This window comes from Pelophylax lessonae (genome assembly GCF_965119305.1).
Source record: "Pelophylax lessonae genome assembly, chromosome: 5".
In the NCBI taxonomy this organism is placed as follows: Eukaryota; Metazoa; Chordata; class Amphibia; order Anura; family Ranidae; genus Pelophylax; species Pelophylax lessonae.
In genome coordinates this window covers 116703195-116721644 of record NC_138772.1, presented here as the reverse complement: position 1 = coordinate 116721644, position 18450 = coordinate 116703195, and the positions used below count along the sequence as shown (strand labels likewise).

At 47.4% G+C, this 18450-nt stretch overlaps 1 protein-coding gene across 1 annotated transcript in view; it reads left to right on the top strand.

Annotated features, from left to right (window-relative positions):
* The window catches only part of GORASP1 (golgi reassembly stacking protein 1), a 79350-nt gene that overhangs the window by 37559 nt on the left and 23341 nt on the right, over nucleotides 1-18450 (top strand). Inside the window, exon 2 of the mRNA XM_082259464.1 lies at nucleotides 16432-16512. Coding sequence (XP_082115590.1) covers nucleotides 16432-16512 — 81 coding nt within the window. The remainder of the gene's footprint in view (nucleotides 1-16431; nucleotides 16513-18450) is intronic.

The following is an 18450-nucleotide window of genomic DNA, read 5'->3' as shown; positions in this document are numbered from 1 at the left end:
ACATTATGGCATTACCCAACTGGGCGCTTTTAAAAAATAAAAAAGAAATAGCAGACTTTACTCCCGCTTTAAGGATCATTTGGATGTAGTACTGGCAACCACCAAACGGGGTGCAATCTTCCTCTGAGAGCGCGCTGACGTCACCAGCCCTTCCCTGACTGATTTCATCACACTCCACGTGACTTTATCAAGGGGAATCTTATTGTATTTTATTTTTTTTTGATTGGGCGATGGGAAGCAAGTGTAGGGATTGGCAGAGAGGAGTAACAGACACTGATTGGTTGGTAATGTGGATGAGTCTGGCAGCAGCATTCATGATAGATATAAGAGGGGATACCCTATGGAGAGGTAGGCCAATGAGAAGGGAGTTACAGTAGTCAAGGTGAGAGATTACATGGGAGTGAATGAGTAGCTTGGTGGTTTTAATGGTAAAAAGGGGCGTATTTTGGAAATGTTACAAAAGTGAAGTTGCAAGATTTGGACAGCGATTGGATTTGGAGCTGAAAGGACAGGTGAGATTTCAGGATTACACCTAGAACCCTGGCATGAGGGGGGGGGGGGGGGGGATGCTCTGATTGTTGTATTAGTGATCTTGATGGAGAAGTAAGGGGAGGGGACACTGGCCGGAGGAAAAATGATGAGCTCATTTTAAGAAAGAAAGATCGATCCTATGGGAATGTCTACTTGTGTTCTGTTTGCGTTGTTTGGTGTTATTTTTAGTAAATGACACAAAATATTACCATACAAAGCAAACATTGCATCATACATCTGACATGGTTAAACAGATCGGTTAGTTTGCAGGTCGCTTAATCATTTGCTCAGAGTGGGAGTCAGGACACGTTTCCCAGGGCTGGTGTGCCTCACCCCAGTACATTCCTTTTCAGGCTGTTTTATTTCCAAATATTAAATTCCTAGGGTGACTATAAACTGGCAGGTCCCTCTAATTTCTTTGTGGGGTCTGGTGCCCTCTGAATACATAAATAGACAGCTGGTTTATTGCTCCCCTGACTTTGGTGATTTTGTTGAAAATGACATTGAACAGAATGTTCTCTTTTCATAGGAAGAGTCCTCGGATCGACATTAGTCATTCAGATCTGTTTTATGGGAGGAGCTGTGCTAGGAGACAAGTTGTTCAAGTTTAGGAATAGGAATGTTGTCCCATTCTTGTCAAATACAGGCTTCTAGTTGGTCAATTGTCTTAGGTTTTCTTTGTCCCATCTTCCTCTTTATGATGCACCAAATGTTTTCTATGGGTGAAAGATCTGGACTGCAGGCTGGCCATTTCAGTACCCAGATGACATGGCGTCCCAGTTTTCCAAAAAGAACTTCAAATTTTGATTCGTCTGACCACAGAACAGTTTTCCACTTTGCCACAGTCCATTTTAAATGAGCCTTGGCCCAGATAAATCGCCTGAGCTTCTGGATCATGTTTAGATATGGCTTCTTTTTTGGCCTATAGAGTTTTAGCTGGCAATGGTGAATGGCACGGTAGATTGTGTTCACCGACAATGTTTTCTGGAAGTATTCCTGAGCCAATGTTGTGATTTCCATTACAGTAGCAATCCTGTATGTGATGCAGTGCTGTCTAAGGGCCTGAAGATCACGGGCATCCAGTATGGTTTTCCGGCCTTGACCCTTACGCACAGAGATTGTTCCAGATTCTCTGAATCTTTGGATGATATTATGCACTGTAGATGATGATAACTTCAAACTCTGCAATTTTCATCTGAGCAATTTTCGCCCCAGCATTGGGGGAATTGGTGATCCTCGGCCCATCTTGACTTCTCAGAGACACTGCCACACTGAGAGGCTCTTTTTCTACCCAATCATGTTGCCAATCGACCTAATAAGTTGCAACTTGGTCCTCCAGCTGTTCTTTATATGTACATTTTAACTTTTCCGGCCTCTTATTGCTACCTGTCCCAACTTGTTTGAAATGTGTAGCTCTCATGAAATCCAAAATGAGCCAATATTTGGCATGACATTTCAAAATCTCTCACTTTCAACATTTGATATGTTATCTATATTATATTGTGAATAAAATATAAGATTATGAGATTTGTAAATTAGGCCATTCCTTTTTTACTCACAATTTGTAGTGTCCCAACTTTTTTGGAATTGGGTTGTACATCAGAAGTGTGAGCCGAATGTACTCCATATCATGAGGTAAATGGATATTGCAAAAATAGTATACTAGACAGATGGATCATGGATAATTGGCATGGCGGCATCCAAAAAGCTTGACGCGTTTCGTGGATTTTCTCCACTTCTTAAGGAGTGGATGCTCAACTTTTAAAATGGTTAAAGTTCATATCATGCGGTACTGTGAGCTGAAACCACTGGAAGTGTCTGCCCCTGGAGCTGTAGTGGTAGAACTAGCTCTATACCTCGGGCACACTGCACGTCCTATATGGACCATGGCTCCATGTAGGCATGTTAGGAATTTTGCTACTATCAACACTCACCCTCACACATTACACATTGGAGTTTTCTATTTCCATGGGGACTGTTGTGTGTGGTTCTCTCCGTGGGGTTTACTACCACAGCTCCCGGGGCAGACACTTCCAGCGGTTTTAGCTCACAGTAACGCATGTCATGAACTTTGTGACCGGGGTGCCACTGCGGGGGCTTCGTTCGAAAGTAAGTATTTCATAATGTGCTAGTTTGTATTTTTTTTTGTCAGTGGTTTACTACCACTTTTAAGACTAAGCCTTTTTTTGACACGTACAACTTGCTTACAAGTTAAAATCAGTATCTTTTGCTAGAAAATTACTTAGAGCCCCCAAACAATAAATATATATATATATGTTTTTTTTTTTTTTCCTAGCAGAGACCCTAGAGAATAAAATGGCAGTCATTGCAATATTTTATGTCACACTGTGTTTGCGCAGCGGTCTTTCAAATGCAATTTTTTGGGGAAAAAATACACTTTAATGAATTAAAAAAAAAAAAACTAACCGATTACCCATACCTGGCATCTTGCACCAAGCTGTCAGTAGCAGATCCTTTAAGTCCTGTAAATTGCCCAGTGGGGCCTCCTTGGATCAGACTTGTTTTTCCAGCACATCCAACAGATGCTCAATTGGATTGAGATCTGGGGAATTCAGAGGCCAAGTCAACACTTCAGACTTGTGTTCCTCAAACCTTCAGACCACGTCACCTCCTTCCATTGTACCATAGTCCAGTTCTGATGCTCATGTCCCCATTGCATGCACTTTTGGCTGTGGACACAGGCCAGCATGGGCACCCTGATCGGTCTGCGGCTACTCAGCCCCATACGCAACAAACTGATGCACGGAGTGTTCCTTTCTATTGGAACCAGCAATAATGTTTTTTTTTCATGATAATTTTGCCCTTGTCAAAGTCTCCCAAATCCTTGCCCTTTTTTTTGCTGCCTAATATATCCCACCCACTTTCAGATGTCACTAACAGGTAAATTGGTCATAATCTTATGGCTGATCTGTGTGTGTGTGTGTGTGTGTGTGTGTGTGTATATACATTTTCTCTTACGTCCTCCGACAGTCGCCGCCTCTTCATATTCGTCACATATGGGGTATTAGACTTTGCTCCGAAGGAGTAGCTAGGCAACAGAATATGTTAACAATAAAGCTTTAACATATCCCACCCTCAAGGGGTGGTCCCCTCAGTCAATACCCTCCTACTTCCTGCAACCATATCTCAGTTTTAATGTCTAGCTTGTCAGGAGTGGCTGGCTCTCTCTGTGCTGGGACTTTTTGTCCCAGACTCTTTCTTCTTTTTAATATTTTGTTTGAGTTTTCTCTCTACCTTTACTTAGCTGTTATTTTTGTCAGCATTAGTTAGTTCTTCGGACGAAGAGGATCATGCGGACTGGGTCTCGGGCTGATCCCCCTGATCGCAGGTCGTGGGTCAGTGGCTTCCCAGTCTGCCATCGAGCGTTCAGCCAGGTAACGCTCCTGGCACAGTGAACGACCCATCCCTGTTCGGTGCAGGGATGATTGGTGAGGTGGCTACCTCACCGGACGCTGTGCGGTTTCTTAACCGCCATTGTGTGCGTCTTGAATTGCGACTCTCCCTGCCTCATGTGCAGTGGCTTGTTCGCCTGTGCGGGTTCCCCACGCCATGTGAGGTAAGTGTATCTATGTGGGGACCTGTCTGTCTGGGGGGGGTCTCAGTCTGGGACTGTGTAACCTGCCTTTATTCACACTGCTTGTCTCCCTATCTCTCGGCTGCATGCTGTGGGCTGCAAGGGGGGGGGGAGCTGTATGACACTGAGTGTGTCTGGCTGGGCAGTGTAAGGAGCTGTGTGCTGTGGGGCATGTTTTAATGGCATGTTGGGGCATATACAGCGATCGCTGCGGCGATCTAACATGTATCCATGTAATGGGATATAATTGTGTGTGTTTTTATGCACTGTGGAGCGGCGATTTCGGCGCCAAACGACGCCATTTTACCGGCGCCCGCTCCGGCCGCATGGTTTACATGCACGGCGGCCATTTTCTTGTAGCCTCCATAGGCTTACATAGAGCGCCCTGGCAGCACCACTTCCTCTCTCCTGGAAGCACCGATCGAGGCAGCAGCAGCAGCGGAGTCTCCTTAGGTTTTATCCTTCTATTCCTGTGTTCCATTGCCTGTATTCAGTCTGTATATTCCCTGTGGGGGTCTCATTGTGCCTGAGTGTGGTGCGGTGGGCTGCGCTTGCCGCGCTTGCTGAAAGGGGGCAGTTAACCCTTGGTTGTCTGGCTTACAGGGGCAATGGATTCTCAGGAGGGCAAGTTTCCCACAGTATTGGTGGAAAGCCAGGGGGCCGCTGTTTCCCCCCCAGGGGGGGATTTAGCCACTATTGTGGCTGGCCTTGCTGCACAGGTGCAAATGCTGGTGGCTGCTCAATCTACTAAACGGCCCAGAGTTGCTCTGTCCTCTGATTCTGAGGGTGAAGGTGATGGGGCTGTTCTGGCAGGGACCCCCCTATCGGGGTCCCGCTCCTCTCTTGATCTAGTGGGGTCTGAGGTAGAGGCTGAAGTTGAGGGGGTTGATAATTCTCCCCCTGGCTCGCCTGAAGAGCTTGCGATCATGGATGAGTTGATTGCTTCCATTAAGCAGACGCTACGTTTGCAGGACGAGGTGTGTCCCCCAGCTGCCTTGGCGGCTTATGGGACGCAGAGAAAACGCAGGACGCCGCAGGTTTTTCCCTGCAATGCTGATTTTCAGCGCGCTGTTAAGGACCAATGGCGCGATTTGCGCAAGCCTTTTGCGGTACCAAGTAAATTTAAGCTGCGTTATCCTTTCTCGCCTGCCACTGATGAACGGTGGTGTGTGCCTCCGCCAGTGGATCATGCTATTGCGGTTTTGAACAAAGCCACTGCGATCCCTGCAGAGGGATCCCCTGTTTTCCGTGATGCCACGGATAGGAGACTGGAGTCTCTTGCCCGTCATACTTATTCTGTTACGGGTTCTATGCTTAAGGCTCTGTTTGCTTCTCTCATGGCGGCCCAGGCGATCGCAAGTTGGACGCAGATGCTTAGGCGCGTCCTAGTGGCCGATTCGGCCTCGGCGGCGACCCTGGATATGGTGGATCAGATCCACCAGGGTGTCATGTATCTGTGTGATGCGGACCTGGACCTGATTCCGTTGGCTGCACGTGTGCACAGCGTGGCGGTGTTGTCTCGCCGCCTGGTTTGGTTGAAATGTTGGTCGGTGGACCAATCTTCACGTAAAACCTTAGCCAATCTGCCTTATGATGGGTCTCGCCTTTTTGGGGAGTCCCTGGATGTGTTGATTAAGGGGATTACCGGGGGTAAGAGCACTCTCTTGCCCCATTTCCCCAAGGCTAAGGGGGCTTCTGGGAAGAAGCATGCTAATTTTCGGCCCCCTCAGGGGTCCTTTCGTGCCTTTCGGCCGCACTACAAGGGCAAACCGTTCAAGGGCCAAGGCTCTCAGAAGAAGCCCTGGTCTGGGAAACAGAAGTCCGGCCAATCCGGACCTGCGGCCCATAACAGTTCGGCCTGAAGGGGCGCCCTCACCCAGTTTTGGGGTGGGGGGACGCTTGCTCGGTTTTCTTCAGCCCTGGTTGGCCCGTGTGCGGGACAGATGGGTTCTGGAAATCGTTCGATCTGGTTACAAGATCGAGTTTCTCTCTCGGCCGGAGAGCAGATTTTTTCCCTCAAATCTACAACTGTCTCCAGAGCGCCTGCGGGATCTGCACCTGGCGGTGCGGGACCTGAGGGCTCAGGGAGTGGTGGTTCCGGTGCCTCATCGGGACAGATTTCGGGGGTTTTATTCCAATCTGTTCACCGTGCCCAGGAAGGAGGGCAAGGTTCGTCCGATTCTGGACTTGAAGGCTCTGAACCGCTCTGTGCGGGTTCGCAAGTTCCGCATGGAATCCCTGCGCTCGGTGGTGGCTGCCCTGGTTCCGGGGGAATTCATGGCCTCCATCGATTTGAAGGATGCGTACCTTCACATCCCCATATTCGAGGGTCATCAGAGATACCTTCGATTTGCCATTGCGGAGGATCACTACCAGTTCGTGGCGTTGCCCTTTGGGCTCGCCTCGGCTCCGCGGGTCTTCACCAAGGTGCTTGCACCGGTTCTGGCATTATTGAGGGCCCAGGGCATTTCTGTCCTGGGGTATCTGGACGACATTCTGATTCGGTCTGCGACCAGTCAGGGTCTGGAGGAGGACCTGTCTGTCACAATGCAAACTCTGCAGGAGTTCGGTTGGACGATAAATGTTCCAAAGTCGACACTGAGTCCGTCGGTTCGTCTTCCCTACCTGGGAATGATACTGGACTCGGTGCAGGCGAAGGTCTTCCTGCCGGAAGACAAACTCAGGACTCTCCAGGAGGAAGTCAGGTCCCTCAGGGACGTTCCACACTCGTCTCTGCGGACGTGTATGAGATGTCTGGGGTTGATGGTCTCGGCCTTCGAGGCGATTCCTTTCGCGCAGTTTCACACGCGGGGTCTCCAGGCGGAGATCCTGTCCAAGTGGGACGGGCGACCTCAATCTCTGGATCTTCAGATCTCGTTGAGTCATCGCACCAGGGTAAACCTTCTGTGGTGGCTCCAGTCCCCGTTGGTGTCCGGGGGCAAGTCGTTTCGTCCGATCTCGTGGACGATAATCACCACGGATGCCAGCCTGTCGGGCTGGGGTGGTGTTCTGGGCGTTCTGTCCGCCCAGGGGACCTGGTCGGAGGGGGAGTCTTCCCTCCCGATCAACATTCTGGAATTGCGTGCGATAAGGCTCTGTCTTCATCGCTGGACGGACCGGCTGCAGGGCTGCCCGGTTCGGGTACAGACGGACAATGCCACGGCGGTGGCCTACATCAACCACCAAGGGGGCACCAGGAGTGCCCGAGCGGCTCGAGAAGTGGCCGACATTCTGTCTTGGGCCGAGACTCATGTCCCGGCGATAACGGCGGTTCACATTCCGGGAGTGGAGAACTGGCAGGCGGACTATCTGAGTCGCCAGACCCTGGATCAGGGGGAATGGTCTCTCCACCCGGCTGTCTTCCAGATGTTGTGCGCGAAGTGGGGTCTTCCAGATGTGGACCTGTTCGCGTCTCGCCTCAATTACAAGGTGAAGAGGTTCGTGGCAAGGACGCGCGACCCTCGGGCAGACGCGTCGGACGCGTTAGTGGCCCCGTGGCATCAGTACAGGCTGATGTACGCGTTTCCACCGATTCAGTTGCTGTCCAGGTTCCTTCGCAGGTTACACTCGGAACACAGCACGGTGATTCTTGTGGCACCGGACTGGCCTCGCCGGTCCTGGTACGCAGACCTCGTGAATCTGGCGGTCGACGCCCCTTGGCGTCTGCCTCTTCGAGACGATCTACTGTCTCAAGGACCGATTTACCATCCTGCTTTACAGTCGCTGGCTTTGACGGCCTGGCTGTTGAGACCGAGGTCCTGAAGGAGAAGGGTCTCTCTCCAGAGGTCGTTCATACTTTGATCAACGCGAGGAAGTCTTCCTCGGGGAAGGTTTATTACCGTACTTGGAAGGCCTATTTTGCCTGGTGTGAGTCCAGGGGGTTTTCACCCCGCACGTACTCGGTTTCCCGTGTGCTGTCTTTCCTTCAGACAGGTGTCGATCAGCGTTTGGCGCTGGCTACGATAAAGGGTCAGGTGTCTGCGCTGGCCGTTCTGTTTCAACGTCCCGTGGCTTCCAACTCCTTGGTTGGCACTTTTATTCAGGGTGTGCGGCATCTGGTTCCTCCTAGGAGGGATCCTTTGCCCCCTTGGGACTTGAATCTAGTCCTATCTGTGTTACAACGTGCTCCTTTTGAACAGATCAGGGAGATCTCGTTGTCTATGTTGTCCAAAAAGGTCGCCTTTTTGGTGGCGATCACTTCGGCTCGCAGGGTGTCGGAACTGGCAGCTTTGTCCTGCAAGTCTCCGTACCTGGTTGTTCATTTGGATAAGGTGGTCTTGCGACCTAATCCTTCTTTTCTGCCGAAACGAGTTTCGGAATTCCATCTTAACGAGGATATTGTTTTGCCTTCGTTGTGCACGAAGCCTAAGCATCCTAAGGAGGTGAGATTGCACTCTCTGGATGTTGTTCGGGCGATAAGGGTTTACCTTAAATCGACTGAGTCTTTTCGTAAGACGGACTCCTTGTTTGTTCTTCCAGAGGGTCCTCGGAAGGGCATGGCGGCTTCGGCCTCTACCATCGCCAAATGGATCAGGCAGACCATTGAACAGGCCTATGCCTTGCAGGGGAAGGTTCCCCCTGTGCCTGTGAAGGCGCACTCTACTAGATCTTTGAGTACGTCTTGGGCCTGTCGTCATGGGGCTTCTGTAGCCCAGGTGTGTAAGGCGGCGACTTGGTCGACCGTGCACACTTTCACAAAATTCTACAAAGTAGATGTTCAGGCATCGGCGGATGCTTCCTTTGGCCGCAAGGTTCTTAGTGCGGCTGTTCCATAGGGTCCCTTGTTGGGGACTCCTGGCTGTTGGGATAGTTTTTTTGTATCCCCTGGTTTTTTTGTCTTTTCCTGGGTTGTTGCTCCTGTTGAGCACTTAATTTTGCTGTTGCCCAGCTGGTTTCCTTCCTTTGGTAAGGTTCCTTCCTTTGATGTGGAGACTGCGTTGCCTTTCGGCGCGGATGCGTTTCCCACCCCTCATGTTTGCACTGCTTTGGGACGTCCCCATATGTGACGAATATGAAGAGGCGGCGACTGTCGGAGGACGTAAGAGAAAACGGAATTTTTGTAAAATCTTACCTGTAAAATTCCTTTCTCTGAGTCCTCCGACAGTCGCCGCCCCCGCCCCTCTTTTGGGGTTTGAATGTATACTCTACTGCTATTCCACTAAAACTGAGATATGGTTGCAGGAAGTAGGAGGGTATTGACTGAGGGGACCACCCCTTGAGGGTGGGATATGTTAAAGCTTTATTGTTAACATATTCTGTTGCCTAGCTACTCCTTCGGAGCAAAGTCTAATACCCCATATGTGACGAATATGAAGAGGCGGCGACTGTCGGAGGACTCAGAGAAAGGAATTTTACAGGTAAGATTTTACAAAAATTCCGTTTTTGTATATATGTGTGTATATAGATCTATACACACACACACATACTAATATTAACCGGCTGCCGACCGCCGCACGACTATGTACTGCGGCGGTCAGCCCCGGCCAGGCAGAGTGACGTATGGATACATCACTCGCCTGTCACTGACTTGCGAGCCTATTGCGGGCAGGCGCGCGCCCGCCGAGGCGCGCGCCCGCCGCGGCTTGTTCACAGACAAGTCAGTGCGTGTGTCCAGCGGACTCGATGTCCGCCGGTCACACTACGATCGCTCCTGTGAAGGGAGAAAGGCGGAGCGGCTTATGTAAACAAGCCGCCCGTCATTCTCCCTGGTGTAAAAATGAAGATCAGACAGTTCTACTATGTAGAACTGTTGATCTTTGTTTTTACACCAATAGCAATGTCCCTGCACAGTTAGAAACACGCCCCTAGGACACACTTAACCCCTCCCTGTCCAATAAAGTTAACCCCTTCCCTGCCAGTGTCATTTTTGCAGTAACAGTGCATATGTATAGCACTGATTACTGCAGTAATGTCACTGGTACCCCCAAAAGTGTCAAAAATGTCAGTCAAGGGTCCGATCTGTCCGCCGCAATGTCGCAGTACCGCAAAAAAAATCGCAGATCGCCGCCATTACTCGTTAAAAAAAAAAAAACACCAAAAATGACAAAAATCTTTCCCTTTGTTAGTAAACGCGATAACTTTTGCGCAAACCAATCAAAATACGCTTTTTGCGATTTTTTTTTTTTTTTTTTTTTTTTACCAAACATATGTAGCGTAAAACAATTTGGCCGAAAATGTTAAAGAATTTTGATTTTTACATTTTTTTGGGGGGGAATTTCATATAAAAAAATGTGAAAAATATTGTTATTTTTGCAAAAATTACGCTCTTTTTTTGTCTATAGCGCATGATCAAAAAATCGCACAGGTGATCAAATACCACCAAAAGAAAGCTCTGTTTGTGGGAAAAAAAGGACGTGAAATTAGTTTAGGTACAGCATCGCACGACCGCGCAATTGTCCGTCAAAGTCACGCAGTAAAAAATCGCAAAAAAACCCCTGGTCTTTTAGCAGCCAAATCCTACGGGGCTTAAGTGGTTAACATGAATTATGGACTTTTTTTTCTTTGGTTGATGTGGATCCAGAAAACAAAGGATTTTTGTAGTTTCCTGGGATAGTCTCACTGTTGACACAGTAGATTTGTTTATTGTAGAATGTCGGCCTAAACAGAAGCCTCTAATTACGCCCTCACACTTTCACACCTATTTCTGCTGAGTGAGAGTACAACACGTCTTGAGTCTCAGGACCTCATCACTTTCTATTTTTAAAACTGAACTCTGAGCAGATAAAAAAAAAAAAAATAATTTCCGAGCCACTGCATGTCAATTCACACACACAGCCGTGACTTGACCCCGCCCTCTCTCCCCTCATTGGCTCACTGGCTGTGGTCGACAGCAGCTGGAGCCAATGAGCAGTGAGAGAACCAGCAGAGCCGAGGCTCCTGTGTACAGCACTGGAGGAGGATCGAGCTTAGGGAAGTATTAGGGGGGGCTTGGGGGTGCAGTACAGAGCTATTATTGCATTCTCTGCTTAAAAAACCTAAGTCCAATTCCAATCTAGCTTTATGCACGAGAGCAGGGGCTGTCTCTCCATCCTCACTGGGCAGGCACTGCTGTCAATCAATTTCTACAACGAGGGAGTGGGTGGACGAGGCAAAGCCCCTCTGTTAATGTCAACAGCACAGACAAATGGCCACGGTCCCCACCTATAACTGGTCTTTACAACAAGCACATGGAAGGGCGACGCATGTCAAACAAAACCAAAGAAAATTCCCAGCTGAACTCACCATCCAGTCTGCAACCAACCAAATTATGCTGTTGCCCTTCCATGTGCTCCTTGCTGCAAAGGCCAGTTATAGGTGGGGCAGTGGCCATTTGTTTGTGCTGTTGGAAAACTGGTGAGGGGGATGCACTGGACATCTTCGCTGCCAATGTGCTATATGCTGGGTGTCCAGTGTGCCCCGGTGCCTTTGAGGAGGAGTGGGCTTCCTCCAGGCTCACCTGCCCTCTGTCATCTATTATATTGCATGTGCTTCCATTGTAGAGGATCTCAAAATTTAGAGTTAGGACTGCAGATAATACTGGGGTGCCATGTATGTATTTCCAAATGCATGCTAACTAAACCCCTGGTTTTAATGCATACTGTTAGACAGGATAATTCAGTTGGTTGCAGACTGGTCGGTAAGTAGAGCTGGGAATTTTCTTTGATTCTCTCTGTCAATAGATGCAGCCAGTGGGGCTCGAAGTAAGCCTGCGCGAGTACGGCCCTAGCAAACAGCTTGCTGGGGGGGGGGGGGGGTACTTAAAGGAGGGAGGAGCCAGGACCGCCTGCAGGGGACCTGAGAAAATGAGGATTGGGGCTGCTCTGTGCAAAACCATTGAACAGAGCAGGTATGTAGAACATGTTTGTTTAAAAAAAAATAAATAAAATTTGAACCTTTACTATCACTTTAACCTTAGGCTAGGTTCACACCTATACAGCTGGTTCGTTTTCCATATGCGTTTTGCGGTGCGTGTTATGTTTTTGTACCTGCGTTTTTCATGCGTTTTTTCTTGTTGGCCAATACGAAGATTTTGCAGGGCAGCATGAGAAGTCTGTTTTCAGTGGGAGGTGTTTGCAGTGAGGCATGGGGAAAAAGTGGGCTGCTAAAACGCAGGACACACCACTTGCGGGCCCATTGAAGTCTATTGGACCAAAAACGCAAAATGCTGCAGGGAAGTAAAGTCCTTGACCCTTTCTAAAAAATGCACCCGCAGGAACTGTATAGATGTTAATGTTACCCATAGGAAATCATGTGAACTGGCTTGCACTGCATTTCTGAAAAACGCAAGCCGCACTAGAAAACATGATAGTGTGAACCTAACCTTAAAGTCCCTGTACAGCACAGCTCAGACTGAGTTGGGGGGAAGCAGCACAAGAAACCAATCCTTTCTCCTGCTGGTGTGTGAAGCATGCGGATTGGAGGAGAGAAAAAATTGTGTGAGTAATGAACACATCAATGTGCTACTTCTCCATTCGCTGTCCAGTCACAGGCTCGGGGAGGAAAAAGACCTGTAATCGTTACTGTAGTAGTGCTGTGCTGTGTAAATCCCAGAAATACAAATCTTTTGGCAGGTAAAACAATAAAACAAAATTTCATCTGTGCATTTACCTGTTTGCCTGGAAATCTGCTGAAGGCTACATTCACACAGATGAGTAGCACACCCTGGAATGACAGGTGTGTGCCAAGAGCTGCGGCTGCTTAGCCCATACAATGTAATGACAGGCTGGCAGAAGCAACAGCTATTTGTGACTGCTAACAGCCATTGATTACCAGCAAGGATCTTGGCTAGACGCTCACAGAGTGTGTCAATCCATGACCGTATGTGTCCAAGTGCAGGTAATAGCTGGTTGTACCAACAGTCACGATTAGCTGTGGCTGCCGTCAGCCTGTCATTGCATTGTATGGGCTGGGGGGCCTGGAGCTCTCTGCATTGTATGGGCTGGGAGCCTGAAGCTCTTTGTATTGTATGGGCTGGGGGCCTGAAGCTCTTTGTATTGTATGGGCTGGGGGCCTGAAGCGCTCTCTGCATTGTATGGGCTGGGGGCCTGAAGCTCATTGCATTGTATGGGCTGGGGGCCTGAAGCTCATTGCATTGTATGGGCTGGGGGCCTGAAGCTCTCTGCATTGTATGGGCTGGGGGCCTGAAGCTCATTGCATTGTATGGGCTGGGGGCCTGAAGCTCATTGCATTGTATGGGCTGGGGTCCTGAAGCTCTTTGCATTGTATGGGCTGGGGGCCTGAAGCTCTTTGCATTGTATGGGCTGGGGGCCTGAAGCTCATTGCATTGTATGGGCTGGGGGCCTGAAGCTCATTGCATTGTATGGGCTGGGGGCCTGAAGCTCTTTGCATTGTATGGGCTGGGGGCCTGAAGCTCATTGCATTGTATGGGCTGGGGGCCTGAAGCGCTTCGCACACATCTATCATTTCAGATGCAGGAATCTGCAGATGGAATTCACATGGTGTGCTAATCACTCTTGTGAATGTAGCCTTAAGCTTATGTCTGTATTTATTTAGTTAGAAGTCATTGACGGCGTTGTCCATGTGTTCTCTGTTGTAGTTTTGTTTTCGTAAGGATAAACCGGTAGATCTAGAACACAGTGGCGGAAAAGCTTCATACACCTGTTATTCATGTAACTGCAAGTGTAGCCACACCTTGGCTATCTGATCTTCCTGATTATGACACATTGCAGGTTTCTTCTCTCTAAGCTTTGTAATTAGATCCTATACTTTCATGTAAGTGGAGAAAAGAACATTGTCAGGCAGTCGGGTCAGTTAAGCTGACCACATACTATTAAGCTGCTTATACACTAGTAGGATTTCTTTATACGTTTTCTGTTTCAAGAATGTTTATTCGATTTTATAATTGTTAGTTGTGGTCAAATAGATATTTATAACAAATTTGAGACGCGACTCAGAAATATGTGGCACCGCATCCACTTCGTACTAGACAAAGAAAAGGATTGGAAAAAAATAGGACTTTAAAGGTTGCCACCAGTAATCCCATAAGGAAACACATATACTCGGCAAATAACAATATATGGAATGTATTATGACAACATAGTAAAAGTGTTCTGTATTAAAATTGTATCGTATAACAAAAGTGTATGACAGACACAGAACAATATCTCCCAAATGAGGTAGATGTGCGTAACATAGAAACCTGTTACATGCCCGTATCAGACTATAATCTGGTATGTGGTGGAAAATTACATTGAGTCTGTGATAGTCTTAAAGTCCGGGCTGAACAAGGGTCTCAGGCATCATACGCCAATGGATTGCTATGCGTTTCGCATATAGTATTCTGAGCCTTCCAGCTGGAGAGGTATCTCACAGAGGGAGGATCGGCACCAGCGGGAGCCGTGGCCCCCATATCCCACAAGAGAGAAGCCGTAGTACGGGGAACCCCCAACCTTGGAGGCACTACATATTTGTTGTGATAGAAACTTACCCACCATCTGTGGCTGCTCTGGAAGTGTATATGGCCCCTGAACGAGACTCCTATTGTTTCTGGCTATAGAGTGTTTGGTGTATACATCCCCCTCTGAAACTGATGTGTGTTGGACCTTTCCTATGTCACAGTATTGGTTTGGGTACTTCATGTACCTTTTCTTTTCCCCTTTGGGATCTGGTACCAATAGGATCTCCTGAGGAAGCTATATGTGAAACGTATATCGATCCATTGGCGTATGATGCCTGAGACCCTTGTTCGGCCCGGACTTTAAGACTCTCTCAGGGATCATATGCCAATGGATCGCTATACGTTTGGTATTACTCCGCCAGTGAGACCTGCAGGGTGATTCTTGAAATGAAGATTGTGTTTAAAGGCCAGTTTTTCTTTTCTTTTTTTTTTTTTTTAAATACAATCACATAGCAATGGGTATATCTGTTGTAGTTCTGCACTGTTTACTCTGGACTGATTTTAAACTGATCCACAGGTGCAGCACAGTGCACCTGTGGGTTACTGGTGCTGAGCCATAGACTTCTATTATTGCCTGCGAGTTTGGTGCACTACCATACTTGCCAACTGTCCCTTTTTTCCTGGGACAGTCCCTGCAAATAGGAGCCTGTCCCAGGTAATTTATATTGTCCCTGGAAGCGCCTGTTAATCGGGCTGCCCATAAATGTTACGCAGAAGTAGTGCAGCTAAATGGGAGAATTATTCCAACTCTGTTACTGTGGCCTTAAGTTTGAAATTCCCTTTTTAATTTCCTGTAATTCTCTCTATATTGAGTAGACTCTATAATCTGATAAGTAGGCAAGATTAATTATGCAGAGTGGGCGGAGCTTCAGGGAAGTGGGTGTGGTAATTGATAGCTGTGCTGCAACGTGTCCCTTGACATTTTTTTTAAATGTTGGCAACTATGCACTACACCTGCAGGATATAATAGAATTCTGAGGCAAAGTGCAGCTAACCCGCAGGAAAGCCACCCACAGTGTGGGTAAACAGCAGCCATCCGTGTGAAAGCAGCCTTAGGCCCCTTTTACACGATTGGTCCGATCGGGTCCACCTGTCTGTTTTTCAGGTGGACCCAATCAGAACTTCCATCCACCTCTATGGTGTCTGTCTACACCCACCTACCTCCAATCTGATCCGCTAAAATAAAAAGGGGGAGATCCGTCCCCTTCCATCTGATCGGATCGGAGTGCCATATGGCACTTTTCCACTGCAAGTACCGGCTCGGCTCTACTCGGCCCTGCTTGGCCCGGTTTGCTTTTCCACTGCGGTACCGCATGGTACGGTGTTGGAACGGTTCGGTACAGTACGGTATGGTTTGCTTTTCCACGAAAGTAGTACTAAAGTTAAGTGGGTGGGATAACAACGATTCTCTGACCAATCAGTGGCTAGTAGTGACTGCATGCAAAGAATTGTGGGATATGGTACCGGGTATGGTACCTCTTGGAACCACAATCGAGGTGGTACTGTTTTTGAGAGCCGTACCGTTCGGTTCCATGCAGCAGAAAAGCGCCGCCGTACCGTACCGTACCGAACCGTTCCTACACCATACCATGCGGTACCAGCAGTGGAAAAGCACAAAAGCGAGCCAAACCGTTCGGTTCCATGCAGTGGAAAAGTGCAAATAGAGTAGAGCGGGCTGTGTCCATGGCGAGTGGACACAGACCTGTCATCTGCCTGCTCTGCTCATTGTGGAGTCTCTTACGTGGCTCTCACTCTTCAAAAGGTTTGGCACTCCTGGGTTAGATCTAAGTCACACAGCAAAATACATTTTAATTTTTTTTTTGTTATATAGCCAAAATAATAGTAAGCATCTTTTTTAAATAATGCATCCATTTATCTTTATTAATTTAAAATGTATCTTTTATTTTAGGTTCAGGAGAATTCTCCAGCACAGAAAGGAGGACTTGAACCATTTTTTGATTTTATTATAGCGATTGGACATACAAGGCTAGTAAGTGATTATAAACAACATAAATAACGTATTTTATGCAAATAAATCTTGAAAAAGAAAAATTGTTAATGTATATACTACTTGTTATTATAGGGACCTGGAGACTTATACTGCATGTTTAGCTAAAAAACTTCTGAAAATAAGGTATTTTCACTGGTCTACGTTTCAAAAGACACTGTCACCCTATTCACCCAGGGCAAAACGACAGTGTCAGCAAAGGAGATTCCACAATTAATATTCACCTTGCCTTTGCTCCCTACTTCAATCAGCAAAGCTAACGACCAGGAGGAGTGGCAATGTCACTGCCAGTTATGTGACTATGCCAGGGGCTAGTGATTTGCTACTAGACTTGAGCACTATATATAAAAATATACTGCGCTAGGCTTTAACTAATTAAAATAAGAAAAAAGTAGCTGACACAAAATCTTTGAATGTATACAAAAGATCAAAGTATTAGTAATATTATAGGTGCAGCGCTGATCAATTTCTCTGAACTCCTCATCCAAGAAGGGAAAAAACTAAAGAAGTCTTCTGATAATGTGCTATGGAGACCAACACCCAACTTCACAGCCTCTTACCAATTGACACAGACCCTCATTACAAAGGTCTATGCAAGCAGGTTTAACATAAACAATTAAAATATACATTTTTGAAAACTTATGTAAAGTGCGGTACACACTAGTAGAAAATCTGCCGAAAATTTTTGTCCGAGGTAAAATCGTACGATTTTCGGCTAGTGTGTACACAACTTTCAGCAGCCGATGCCGATATTTTCGACAAACACCAAAAATTTTTATCGTCCGTCCCCAGATGACCAATTTTTGTTTAATGTGTATGCAGTACGTCCGTGAAAAATCGGATACGAAAGACCGCGCATGATCTGAAGTTGCTGACAACCCGGAAGTCTAGGAACGAATATCCCAAAAAAAAAAATCGGACGAGAAATTTTGTGAACTAAAAACGGTTATGAACGCTGAGCAAGAGAGAGAAAAATCGGAGGATATTTCGTCCGATTTCCGTCAAGTGTGTGCAAGCCTTTACTTACAGCATTTTTCACACCTGCCTAAAAGTTTTGCACAGTACTGTATGCAGTTATCATCATCCTTCATTTTTGTTGGGACTTGGAAAAGATCATTTTGCACAGAGATCTTCCAAGAAGTTGAAAAAAAAAATGTATGAGAGATAACAAGTGTTTCAAAGACATTGTTTCAACGACAGTTGGAAGCCTTCAATTATTGTTCCCTATTTGTAGCTCTCAGGGCTTGTTCACAGCACAACGCATGCGATAACATGCTTTATAACAGCGCACTATAACATGCTCCCAAACACACACATATGGTGCATGGTATGTTCTGTGCATTGTACTTTATTGAAAAATATAGCGCTGGAGCTATTTTTTATGCACTAAGGTGCATTGCAGATCTATTCTAACTAAATGGGCTGCATTATTGCAACATGCATTGATGTATGAACTTGTGAGCATTATGGTATGAACTAGGGATCGACCGATTATCGACAAAGCCGATATATCGAGGGCCAATATGCACTTTCCCCCATATATCTCGGAATCGGCCCCTGAGGTTACCGATGTTGCAGATATTTCGGGAAAGTGCTGTACCGGAGTGATGCCTGCAGCTTGAGGCATCACCCCGGTATCGGGGCCCATAGCCAACGGTCAGCTGTCTTGTAATGACAACCGATGCGGCTGAGAAGCCGCTCGGCTGTCATTACAAGGAGCGGGAGGGGATGTCCCCCTCCCGCCGCCTTCCGCAGCTCACCTGGGTCTCCCGTCCCACCAGGAGACCCGGGCATCCTACCTGCACAGCCGCCGAAGACTCGATCAAAGCCGCATTCGGCTCTGATCGGGTCTCCATGTAAAAACCCGGAAGTGATGTCATGACATTACTTCTGGGTATTCAGCGCCAGATTCGAAAAAAT